The sequence below is a fragment of the Rhynchophorus ferrugineus genome, unplaced genomic scaffold (genome assembly GCF_030347505.1).
Source record: "Rhynchophorus ferrugineus isolate W39M unplaced genomic scaffold, kcgeb_rfMv2 rfM8, whole genome shotgun sequence".
NCBI lineage: Eukaryota > Metazoa > Arthropoda > Insecta > Coleoptera > Curculionidae > Rhynchophorus > Rhynchophorus ferrugineus.
In genome coordinates this window covers 26,926,817-26,940,790 of record NW_027472587.1, presented here as the reverse complement: position 1 = coordinate 26,940,790, position 13,974 = coordinate 26,926,817, and the positions used below count along the sequence as shown (strand labels likewise).

General features: G+C 33.0%; 1 protein-coding gene across 3 annotated transcripts in view; it reads right to left on the bottom strand.

Moving 5' to 3' along the window:
- Positions 1 to 13,974, bottom strand: part of brp (ELKS/RAB6-interacting/CAST family member bruchpilot) — a 272,388-nt gene that overhangs the window by 216,061 nt on the left and 42,353 nt on the right. For all 3 annotated transcript variants that reach the window (XM_076411147.1, XM_076411149.1, XM_076411150.1), the window contains exon 2: positions 9,044 to 9,326. In XM_076411147.1, the coding sequence (XP_076267262.1) occupies positions 9,044 to 9,315 (272 nt within the window). In that variant the 5' untranslated portion in view covers positions 9,316 to 9,326. The remainder of the gene's footprint in view (positions 1 to 9,043; positions 9,327 to 13,974) is intronic.

Here is a 13,974-nt window from a genome sequence, read left to right as displayed (position 1 = left end):
TAACTAAACTTATTGAACAACATAGCAATTTTTTTATGGAAAAAAAATTCCATAGTTAACCACTTTCGATATTGAATGATAATAAAATATAATATCTTATATCGTGTAACACAATTAAAGTCAGCAAATTACTGAAATAAATGGGCTAATAAAAAATTAATTGTTTAGACAATAAAAGGACAAGAAACAAAAGTTTAATATCTGATTATTTTATATTAAGACGGGTAATAAAACGACGTTATTAGGTCCTGTTAGCGTCGGTGGATGATGCGAGTTTTATTCGTTATTCGTTTATAAGACGAGTTTAAAAAATAAAAAAAATATAACTCCATATGATTTATTGGAGTCATATAATTCTCATTTTATTGTTGTTTAGAATAAAATGTTATACATGTTATATTAGGGCCTTTAATAAATGTTTACCATACATCACAGTACGACTATAACAAATATTGTTATATGAGAGGTGTCGTCCCTTTTATAACTAGTTTTCTAGATTCTTTTGTGTAGATCAGCTTTTGTGCTGTTTCTATTTTACTTCATGACACACTGTCCATTCTTTAACTCTCCTCCTTTTTTCTTTCCCCGTCTCGATACATGTTCTTCCCATATATATTAATATATAATAATATATTTAATAATATTAATTATAATATAATATATAATGAAATAGCATTATATTATATTATATTATATTATATTACATTATATTATATTACATTACATTACATTACATTATATTATATTATATTATATTATATTATATTATATTATATTATATTCATTTTCGACTTCACTCTAGACCCGTATAATCATACTCTTGACGGTATATTATCTCCAATCTTATTAATTAAGGACAGATTTCCAAAATTCTTTTTTTATTCGAAAGAGTGCTCTTCCGATTTGGTCACATTGGAACCAAATCAGAATCTGTTGGGGGGAAGGAAAAAAATCGAGGGAAAAACTCAAATTTCAAAAGTAGGTACATAGTTTTCACATATTTTTTGGTCTAAAATAATCAGATATTTGGCAATAATGTTATTGCTGAACTTATGTGATGGAAAATTGGAAGTCGTTCAGTGTAAAAACCATTCAGTTTTCTTTTTAATGCAGTGGTGAACCAGAAGGTGAACGCAGTGGACACCCAAAAAAGGTTGTTACTGACGAAAACATTTAAAAAACCCACAAAATGATTTTGAATGGCCGTTAGTTGAAATTGAATGGAATAGCAGACACTCTAAAGATATCAACTGGACGAGTACTTAATATCCATTCATGAATATTTGTGTATGAGAAAGCTCTGTGCAAAGTGGGGCACTGCACGAGCTCACTTTTCACCAAAAACAACGACAAATTTATTATTCAGTGCAGTGTTTGAATATGATCAAGCGTAATAAACCGAGTTTTTGCGTTGATATGTGACAATGGGTGAAATATGGGTCTATCATTTCACTCCGAAGTTCAATCGACAGTCATCCTAGTGGACTGCACACGACGAACTTACTCCAAAGCATGGGAAAATGCAACAGTCGGCTGTCAAGTTTATGGCGCCTATATTTTGGGATGCATGTGGAATTATTTTCATTGAAAAAAAGGACCATCAACAGCGATTATTACATAGCGTTATTGGACCGTTTGAAGGACGAAATCGCCGAAGAACAGCCGCATTTGAAGAAAAAAAAAGTGTTGCTTCACCAAGACGATGCGCCGTATCACAAGTGAGTGAAAACGATGGCAAAAATCCATGAAGTGGGCTTTCAATTGTTTCCTCATCCACCATATTCTTTAGATCTGGCCCCCAGAGACTATTTCCTGTTCTCAAACCTCAAAGGAATATTCGCTAGGAAGAAATTTTCGTCGAATGAAGAGATGATCGCCGAGACTGAGACCTATTTTGAAGCAAAGGACAAATAGTACTACAAAAATGGTATCGAAAAGTTGGAGGGCCGCTATAATCAGTGCATCACCCTTGAAGGGAATTATGTTGTATAAAAATAACTAATTTTGCAAAAAAATGTGTTTTATTATGATAGGCCGGAGACTTTTCATTTGGCCTGTTACTTATTTTTCTTCAGACGAGCCGCTCTTTTACTTGGGCTATCCGTTGTAATACTCAATAAAATAACTGCGTAATTTGAGTAAATATATAACACTAAAAAGAGAAAAATTAACTTATTAATATTTTGAACAAAAAAATTGAAACGACTTCAAAAGATAAATAAAGAACTCATTAAAAATTAAAAAATAATTAAACTTGGATTTTTAACAGATAAAAACGTTTTAAAATAAAATATGTATATAATAATCGTTGTAACAACTGAATAAAAATAAACAAAAACAATATATCCATATAGTGTATCTTCTCTATCCTTCCTATGACCAAATAAAAACAAAAAATCATGCTTGCAAAATTTACGAATGATTCATGGCGGTGATGATGGTAATGGTAAACATATATCTCTGCTTGGAGCTATAGAAAAACAGAGAAACTAGAGACAAATGTTAAAAAAGTGGCAGTTAACAATATCCGCAGAGGGGTTAGAGACTGAAAAATACAGCTTAACAGCAATTTTGCGATACGGAGAACCCAATTATATACTTTGAGGAACGCTACGCATATATCTTTACAGCCATTTCGATGGTGGACTAGACCGAAAATACAATATTGTATAAAAAGTTGAGTAGATTGAGCAACTACGGATTAGCGGAATACTCAAGATACTCCTAACAGGACCTATGCTTAAAGATATTAAATTATTAGTTAATAATAAATACTATTTGGACTTGAAGTGTAAGTACCATACTACACTAAGTCATCCAAACGACTAGTAACTCAACGCTGCCAAAATAAAATTATTTTACACCAATAGCTTATTTACCAATATTTATTGCTATATTACCAACGATATACTCGAAATCAAATAGATCGATACATCTACGAAATTATTCAAGATCTTGCCGCAAAACATGGAAAGAGGCTACATAGTTATACCAGCGTTTCAGCTATACAACTATAGATAATGCGCAGGAAATCAGGAAACTGGAACCCATTAAACTATGTACTAGGTAAGCCGAATATATTTTGATTTGGGAGATACATACTGCTATTCCAATAGTGTTTCTAAATATTGGAGCTTCATGATAATAAGAAAATTGATTATACAGCATTTTAAGGTAACATCACTATAAACGATGTACTTTTTAAGTCCATATTTCTTTTTAACACAACGGAACAATTTTTTTACTTACTATGTATTTAAAATGTTTCAGCAATATGTAAGCGTTCACATATTTTACTTTAATTAATCTTCATATAAAAATAATTTTGAAAACCATAAACACGTGTATTTTAGTCAAGCAACCAAGTATCAATTAAAAAGTCAATTAATATTAATTGAAATTGGGCATATCTTTCGCTGAGTCAAAATAATAAAAAATGTAAACATTAGTGAATAAACAATAACCAATTTCTGCCTACGAGGGATAGTTTGTAAATTATTGAGGCTTATGCTACTACTATAGATATATTACAGGGGCTATATAGCGAAAGCTTTTACTTGTTATTCGTTGGTTATCCCGTATCTCTTGGCAGGTATGGTATATGTATAACACCTATTTTTATCGTTAATAGATCAACGATCAACTTCTTCGAATTCTGCTGGGGCATGGTCGTAAATTTATATCTTTGACTGTTATTGCAATTTATGATCGTCCTTAGGCAAGAGTGCAAAATCCGCCAAGAAAAATATTCCCAGTCATGTCAGTAATCAGGCTGGGTAAGGCCCGATATCTTCTGAGATGATTTTCGAAGTTGGTCATTCGCCAGTCGGTAGGCTTAATGCCGAGGACCGTGGTTCGGAGTCCACCTTAAAACTGTTAAGTCCAGTTCAGATAAACCCCAGTTGGTAAAAAGGAGACTCTCTTCACCCTGTTTAATATTTATTATATAAGAACCTAAGAGTTATAAAATATACGTTTGCTTTATTTTAATTTTAATTTTTCAAAGAAACAAATCTTATGTATGGCTCCAAAAGGCATCACTTTTGGAAATCATCAAAGCATCACCACAGGCAGGAAAAAAAGTTATAGCATAAAATTCTATAGTGGAAAAGGAAACAAAACAAAAATAAGTACATAATATTCACTTTTTAATAAACTAATTTGTTACAACTAATAATATAATGATTTTTAAAAAAGTTCTAATTTTAAATTTACAAGTTTTTTTGTTTTTTGAGATAATATTATAGTAAATTATGAGTAATAGTAGTAATACCTATGGACGATGCTACAAAACTTAATATTATGTACGGACTCGCACAATCGCATAATTTGGTTTAAAAAGTGTTTGCAAACATTTTGTTGTTTGTACTGTGTAATTTATATTAAAGTTAAAACCATTTCGACGCATTAATAAAAAATCCTAGGACTACTATTAATTTAAGCAAGCAAATTAAATCAATAAAACCACATAAACAAGATCTGTTTAATAGATATATTTTGTAAAATGTCTAATTAAACTCGATTCACTTACCAGTGTTTCAGAAATGTAGAAATAAGTCGAGTAAAGATTTCAGTTTAGAATAAACAGGAACACATTTATACCCGCTGCTGTTTACACACTCAATCATAGAAATTGTCAACCAACAACAGTTGGTCTGGAAGCGGAAATAATGTTTCTGTTTTGGTTATTGCCGGCATTGTTTAGTTCCCTACTCAAACATTAATCTGTCTAAACAGAGTTATTTTTGTGATTTTACATATTCATCAGTATGATAAAATAACCGGTTTTAGCACCAGTTCTGGTTAAATATAATGACTAAAATATAGATTGTAATATAAATATCTGTTGCATTTGTATTTATAGTTCTGCGCAAAACTTTATTTTAATATTGTAAAGACTTGAAATAAAATTAAATGCAGTAATATATAATAAAACATGGACTCAAATTTATTTTATTGATTTAAAATTTACAGGTGTGTTTTTTCATATTTTAAAGTCTCCTTTACCAACGAGGGTTTATCTGGACTGGTCCTACTGTTTAACGTAGGCCCCGAACCATAGTCCTCGGCATTAAGCCTATCGATTGGCGAGTGTTACCTAGCCCGGTTACTGGCGTGACTTGGATCAATTTCCTTGTTGGATTTTACAATTTTGCTTATGACAATCACAAATATAAATTTACTACCATGCCCCAGCAGGATTCGAACCCGCGACTATCGCAACAGTAGGTGATGTCCTGTCATATTTACCACTGCGCCAACCGAACCGGTTAACAGGTGTGTTACTGTATATTAAATCGCATTGGGTATAATTGTATCCAGCCTCATATTGAAGCATCATTAACAGGCTTAAATTTTCAATATACGTCATTTCGTCGAAACACGAAAACACCTTGATAAAATCCCTACCCATCTACAATCCTTGGTAGAGAACTAACTACGACATTACCAGTCGTAACCCAGTGTCTCTGTCGCCCGCAAAACACTTCACTACCCTGAACCCGAAGCAACATCAACAAAAGACCATTTGGTTCTAGCTGGTCATCTTGGAATAAGAAAAAAAAGCTCGCCGGCGTTCACAAAATATTCACAACTATTAATTATTATTAAATTTGTTATATCAGATCAATCCGTATGACCGAAGATAGTTCGGGTATTTTATAGTGTTACATTGTATTGTAACTGTAAACATACGTTGAATATAAATAATTAAGATACAGTTTACTTTTATTTAAAGAAAGATACCCAAGAACTAATCTGATGTCAGTTTGAATCACTGACATCTCCAAGAACAACTTATTTTTTACTATATTGAACTAGCGATTCGGAAATTATTTACTGAATTAAACAAGTAATTCAACACAAGGGAATGATTCAAAAGTTTGGATATTTTGTGCTGTATGAATTTAATGAAGCCAAGAGATATTAAAATGTGTTTGGTCATGTGTGAAATGTTGCATTAACGGCAAAATCGAAAAGGTTTCTTGAATCGTATTAATTAATATTAGTGATGAAAAGTAGATTCGTTACGATGATTCCAAATGAAAAAAATTATGGTTATACACCAACATCAGTGACAAAGCCGAATACTCATTTCTCCAAACTAATGCTCTTTATTTGGTGGACATACTCTGAGTTGTCAAAAACTAACTGCGAAAAGAAAACGACCGAAATACTAACAAAAATACAACAATGTTATTCTTTGGCATGATAACGGTCGACCAGATTTTACAAAATCAGTGTAAACGTATTTAGAAATATTAAAACTACTTACTATTGGTTCCGACATTTCAACAAGCTATTCTATTTTGAATTAATTCAATTAACCGATATCTTCTTATTTATCTAAAATGAAGACATCAAATATGGAAAAAAGTGAAGAAATATTTCGTATCCTAATGTGCGGTTAATATTCAAGGCGGTTTGAAGTAGTTGTTTAACCATGGACTATAAGAATTTGAAGGCGCTATAGCAAATACCATGGAAATTTGGAGTTTAAGACTATGTTGAAACGATATGCAATAAGGTCGAAGGATTATTGGACGTCTCGAAGAACTTTCATACAACTTAGCAGAAATATAAGCTCAAAAAGTCGTGGGCTAAGCCACGAGAACCATCCACGTCGACGCCGAAGCGGAGTATGGAAGATATGTGAGGTCAGCAAGGTGTAGTGTATTACGAGCGACGAACACCAAATTACACTGTTACTAGAGGCAGATGCCTGTAGTACGTCGGTAGATATCGACGTCAACTGAACAAATTGCATAACATATTGTTTTGAAAAATACCAGCATGACAGCTTTCTGCCACACGTTGCAAAAGTTAACGAATGACCGGTTAAGAGGAACGAGAGCTAGTCAAGAACATGGCGTCATTATCACACCTTGCAGCTCGCGGTATTTTAGTCGAACGCTCGTCGGGTAAGGTCGAGACAATTGGGAGTAAGAGTACGACAGGATAGTGTTGACTGCGATAGAATAACGTCACATAGTATCAGATGAGTAATTGGCCTAAAATATCGGCCAGCTCAGTAATACATCTATTATCCGAGAGATGAAGAATGGAGGAATATCTCTATCTCTATCTAGTAGAGATCGGATATAAAATCGTGAACTTAAAGGACATCTGTTTCTCTATGAATATGATTATTCCTGACGAACGACGGGGCACTGATTACTCTCCTGGGAATTTTACTCTAGAGAAGTTCCATCTGTCTAGGTGAGACGTATTTGAGATAGACACTGGAGTAATATAGAAAGAGTGATCAAACCACCTTCTTGTACAGAAGAGATTTTATTGAAATATTGAAAGCCTGCTGGCGCGGTTGATGAGCGGGAACAGCAGATTGGCAATACCTTGACCTTTCTGGAGGGACCTTTAAATCTTGGACCGTCACCTGAACTTTCGATCGAAGAGAGGACCGAGATAAGCGATTTCTTCTGGCCATAGAATTTAGGCGTTTTCGATTTTTAGACACGAAATATTCGGTTCAAATGCTTCTTGTGGAAGAAGACGGTCTGGGCTTTCTATGGGTTAACTTGCCACCTCCATAATGATAAGAACTAGATATTGTTTGCTTTCGTAATATCTTTAAGATCATAGTGAATTTCTCTTTCAGAAAGCTTGGATCTTAATAGGCTGTGTAGTCAGCACGTGATGACTTGACTCCTTTTGTGGGGATAACTGCGATGAATGCATCCTGTGGATGGAAATACACCTGAATGTTTCCTGCTGGATGGAAAGTGTTGATACTACTTAGTTCGACTAGCTGCTCGTAAAGCTAACACAGCGCTTGGAAATGCCAAACAAGTGCAGAAATGTATCAAAGATCCGATGGCTGCCAAATCAAAATCCTTATAGATTGTGAATAGATTGTAGACTAAATATGTTGATTAATATATTGCACAAATTTTTCCTAATAAATGCTTTTTGAAATTCAAAATGACTGGAGTACATACGCGGAGACGGTGAATGCAATATTTAATTTAAATCAAATGAAATAGCCAAATAAAAAAAATGTGAAATAAGGAAACTCTTCAGATTAAGTTCTTTTTGACTTCTAGGAGGTATCTTTTTGTAATTTTGGATATTCGATAAATTTTCCATTAAATTAATATATTGGTAAAGTTCAATAAAATCATACTAAAGAACTATAATTGAATATTCAATTTCTGTTTCTGAAACTTTCTATTTTACTTCCACATAGTTCTTTAAAAACTTAGTACTTACATTCTGCTGTTGTAATAATAATGCGTATAAAAATACTCTATTTAGAAGGAAACAACCTGCCTTCCTTCTGACTTCCAAGAGTCATCTTTTTGTAATTGTAATATTTTATAGATTTTCCAAAAACTAATACAATGGTGAAGTTGAATAAAGTGATACTAAAGAACTATAATTGAATATTCTATTTCTGTTTCTGAAACTTTCTATTTTATTTCCACATAGTTCTTTAAAAACTTAGTACTTACATTCTGCTATTGTAATAATAATGCGTATAAAAATACTCTATTTAGAAGGAAACAAACTGACTTCCTTCTGAATTCCAAGAGTCATCTTTATTAATACAATGGTGAAGTAGAATAAAATGATACTAAAGAACTATAAGTGAACTTCCGATTTTATTTCCACATATTTCTTTAACAGCTTACTACTTACATTTTGTTTTACGAAAATAGTAAAACTTGCTGTAATAATAATGGATAGAGAAATACTGTAGTTAGAAAGAAACAGCCGAAATTCTGTTTTAAAAACTTAAACCAATTTTTCCTAATAAATGCCTTTTAAAAGGAAAAAATGATCGAAGTACATAGGAGAAGATGGTAATAAATTTTTAGATCTATCGTTAAGAGAAGGAATGAATTATCAGTAAATAATTAGAATGCAATATTTAATCAAATAAGAAAGATCCCTCTGACTTCTAGGAACATTAACGCGTATAAAGTACTCTATTCAGAAGGAATATTTATTTACAACCGGTCCTTATTCTTTAATGTTACATGTAAAATAAATTATTTATGGATATTGGTAGACGATCACTTACCGTGTAGCACTTCTAGAGCGATGGTGTCCAGGTCCCACCGCTATCGGCCTACCCCGCTCCTCCAACATCGGATCCTCGAGATCTTCGTCCCGATAGTACGTCTGATATCCGTAGCCGTGTTCCGGCGAGTTATTACCCGAACGGGTCTGCCTCAGGGGCTTGCGACCCAAAGGGCTGCCCCCCGGGTAGGCCCTGGTGGGCGATCGGTCCACAGTGGGCAGCCTTACGCCTCTCGGGGAGCGTGAGCCCCCCACATACGCGTCGCGAGACATCTCATGACATTCTGCAATCAAAAATAATTTGCATTCTTCAAATAATTCGTATATATTGTACAATAAAAATATTTTAACAAAAATAAATTAACCGACTTCAATAAATACATAAGGAACTCACTAAAAAGTATAAAATAATTAGCGTTAGGAACTATCGACCGAAAATAGTCGAAAGAGTCGATAGTCACAAAACAGTCGATAGTTAAAAAACTAGCGACTGAAAATAGTAATTGCTATTTTCAGTCAAATGCACAGTTGGACTGTTTTTTTTTCTATTCGTGATATCAGACCAAGATGTACGAATCTTTTCCTGTATAGATTGTGAGAGAGGAAAGTACGGAGATAATTGCTTGGGGAAGTTAATTTTATATGTGGTTATATTTTCCAACGGTAGTATAAGTGAGAAGGAGATTTATAAATTCCTTCACGAACTAACTTTAAAATAAAAAAAGAAGAAAATAATTACTGAATACTATTATAATAATAATACATAATATGCTATTTATATTTTAATTTTAAACGAAGTAGAATTACTTTTATATTTGAATGTTCTGTGGATCTGTAAAAAGGAATGGAATTTTTCTATGCAATGAAATAATAGCCCACAAATGTTTTATTGTTTTTTAATGTGTTCATTGCTATTATTAAATAATATACTGTAATAAATATACACAATAGAATTTAAGTAAAAGCTAAAAATGTACAATAACCATTAATATTATCTAAAAATTAAACATAAGCCTAATCATAGAAAAAAACTTAATCCATAACAAAATTAAAAATGATCATAAATTGGGTACAATTTTGTCAAGATTACGGCTAGAATGACAGAGCCACGCCGTTAAAAATCATTCGAATGAAACAAGTAGAACTAAAAATAGTAATTGAAAGTACGACTGAAACAGTCGATAGTAAATAGTAATCAGTTGAACAAAAAATAGCGACTGAAACAGTGGATAGTAAAAAGTAGTCAATTACTAAACAGTCGATAATCAATTTCAGTCGATAGTATCTACACTAAAAATAATCAAACTTAGAATTTTAACACAAATACAAAATAGTATTTACAAAATAAATAGTATCTACAGAAAAATTTACAAAGTAGTATTGGATCATTTGCCATCAGAGGCATAATATCGTCATCCGGTGACATGACAAAATACCTTCCGGTGATCATACGAAGAGGCTTAATTATATAACAATCGACGAAGTGGCTATTATTATTGTAGAAGAAAATTTGTAATATAGATATGTGACGTATGTGATAAGAAGTTCTTTAAGGCACCTCGTATATAATGTAAGGTTGGGGAAACAGTTTATTCGGATTTTTTGTTATAGATACCTTTAAAGTAACGTAAGTCTACTAATTACTCAGTAAAGCCACAATAAAACGCGTATCAAAAGGAACATTCTAACATACATGTAAAGATTTTTGCATGCATTTTGAATATAGAAATTCCACATTCCGAAGACAGGGTGATTTTTATGATGAAATGTAACTAATTGTTAAGCAAGAGTTCATAAGAGGGAACCGCAGTGACATTATTGGTTTTCTCGTTTTCGTGTCGGTAATTTCGATTTTTAAGCTGAACTTTGCTGAGCCATCTTAAATAAACATTAATAAACTTGTACAATATCATGGGCGCCTCGTAGAATAAAGAAATCACAACAAAACAATAACTACCAGTTTAGGTTTAGGGACATAATTTAACAAACTTTTTTCTTTCCAGTTTATTTCCTCGCTCGGTTAAAAGTTTCGAAAAATATTGGTCGCAAGGGATTGATGTTGCCATTAAAAGAGAACGTCTTTTCGCAAGTTCAAATAATCCGGAATTTTTATTGAGTTCACTGAATTGGTAATTAGACTTTTATCACTCGGCAAATGTTGTTTATTAAAGTACTTCAGAAATGTAACAACACCTCTTGATACCGAGTTACATGGAGTCCAGTAATTTTTTACTTAATCGAATTATTACTAAATATTTGATAACGCTTTGTAAATGTCAATGTATTTACTGAAATACCAACGTATTTCATCGACAATTATATAAGAATTAATGGTATTGTTGGTTTCTTTCAGGCTTTAATATGTTTCTTAGTCGATATAGAGGATAGAGAGTTTATAGGAGTATATTGGTCAGTCAGTACTATAGGGGTACCGAAAAGTCGTTACTGGTTACCGAAAGAAACGATTTCGCCTTGGCCGGCCTCGCCATGTGTTAACCACGATTTTTTGCCCTTAGGGTTTTCAATATATATCCACTTTTCATCACCCATCATATTCGATGCAAAAATGACTTGCGATCATACCTTTGAAGCAGCCGGCTTGGTGGCGTAGTGGTATAGGCGATGGGACGATCCTCCTACTCTTGCAATAGCCGCCGGTTCGACTCGGTAAATTTATGTTTCTGATTGTTTAAAATTTGTGAATGTTCTAGGCAAGAGTGTAAAATCCGACAAGGAAAATGATACCAGTCACGCCAGTAACCAGGCTGGGTAAGACCGAATGTCTTCTGGGATGATTTTCCCATCTTTTGTATTTTCCCCGTTGCTAGTAATCAATCAAAATATCGATTCTTGGGCTACATTTAACGCTTCTGTGAATTGTTTTAGTTTGGGTTGGGATTTCATACAAGAACTCTTGCAGTTTCGCATGTTCAAACTTTTTCAGTCTACCAGAACGCTCTTTGTCTTGCACATCGAAATCATCACTTTGTGCTTTATGTTTTTAAGGTTAGGGTGAGCTCACCGTAAATTTTTACGAGCAAACGATGATGACTCTCAGCGACCTTTCCCTTTTGATTAAATAATAAAAGTAATGATTGCGCCAAATACATGTTTTCAAGTACGGAATTTGATATTTTCTTCAAAGATTTATATATCTATAACGGTGTTACTTTTGCAAAATATAATATGTAGAACTTTGAAGCACGATATCATCACTTATATCTAAGTTTATCTTAAATAGGCGAAACCGAGGAAACATTTTACGTGGTACCAGTGCAAGTACCATTTTTTTATTGATTCATTCAAATTTTCCTACAAGGGCAGTTGATTGGCCTATAATGCGATGGTTTTTTTGATTTTTTTTTGTGCTCCTTATATAGTGTACGTTCGGCATTTTTATGACTTAACTATAATCACTATTATTTGCTATAATGTATCTTCAGTCACAAATATGATGTGTATCCAGTGTATGCGCGAAAATTAAAAAAAAAACGAGACATCGCATACCTTGGATGGAAGAAGCATCCCAAATTCGCTACATTAGGGATGTGTGTGTGTGGCTTAGCACTGTTTTTACATGACACATATCATATAGAATATGATATGAATATATGACAACAGAAGAACTCCAAAAAAAGTTTAAAGCCAAAATATATGCACATAGGGCGATGGCAAGATTATTTTGAAGATAAATGTGATTACACTATATAAATAAGTTTTATTGCAAAACAATTCAATATATAGAGATGTTCGTAAATAGCCTTCAATTAAAAACTTTGATTTTATTTTATTTTAATTATTTTGAAGGCGTTCATTTACTTTAACAAATGTTAAACAAATGTTATTAGTTAAGATACATATAATTAATTGTTTAGCTTAAGGCAACTTGACTGACATGTGTCGGATTATTTTGGGAATCAGAAAAAATTATTCTTCAAGATAATTAATTATTTTTTGTTTATATATTTTTATTTCTTTAAGTTTTATTTATAAAAATTACATATATTATATATATATATATATATATATATATATATATATATATATATATATTCCCTTTACAGGTAATAGTAATTTAAATTAACCAATGAAAGGCAGCGAAATGGCGCTATCAGCACCACCTGCTAAGACCACGCAAAAACACCTGTAATTATACATTATAAGTTAATACTCTATATACTACTCTGTGATATCAATAGAATAAAATGACATATCTGTAGAAAAACTTGACTTTTTTGTCTTTTTCCTAGATGACCAGCTAGTACCAAATGGTCTTTTGCTGATTTCATTTCGAGTTCGATGTATGAATGTTTTGCGAGCGACAGAGGCCCTGGGTTATGATTGGGGTTGTCGTAGTTGGCTTACTACCGAGATTTGTTGATGGATAGGGATTTAATCAAGGTGTTGTCGCGTTCTAAGGCGTCTATGGAGAACTTTACACTGAGCATATTCATGAAATTCTTCACAAACGGGATGCCTGATTCGAGGTGATTGTTTTATGACGCGCGCACTTTTTTGGATTGGAACACTTGGAGTAGTCCAAATTGTCTCTCAGACACATACATGTATAACACCTAGGCTCCGTTGAGGCAGACTGGACGGACTAACATTTTATGCAGGGTCGCTTTAGGGGAGATTGGGTGTTTACTTTTTCTACAGAGGAGTGGAAATAGTAGGCTGTACAAGCCATTTCCCTTGCAAATAGCATGCTGTATTTGGACTGACCATTGGAATCTGCGGTTGAACTGGAGACCGAGATATGAAACTTTCTGAAACCATGGGGCGGAAGGTTGACCGTTGAAAGTATGAATATAACAAAATTCTAGAGTAGAATACAGAGACAGCGCCATCTCCATATAGAACACTTAATTTAGTGAACAATTTATTATTTCTTTGTATTATATCCTCCGGTAATTTTTTAACAAACTAGGC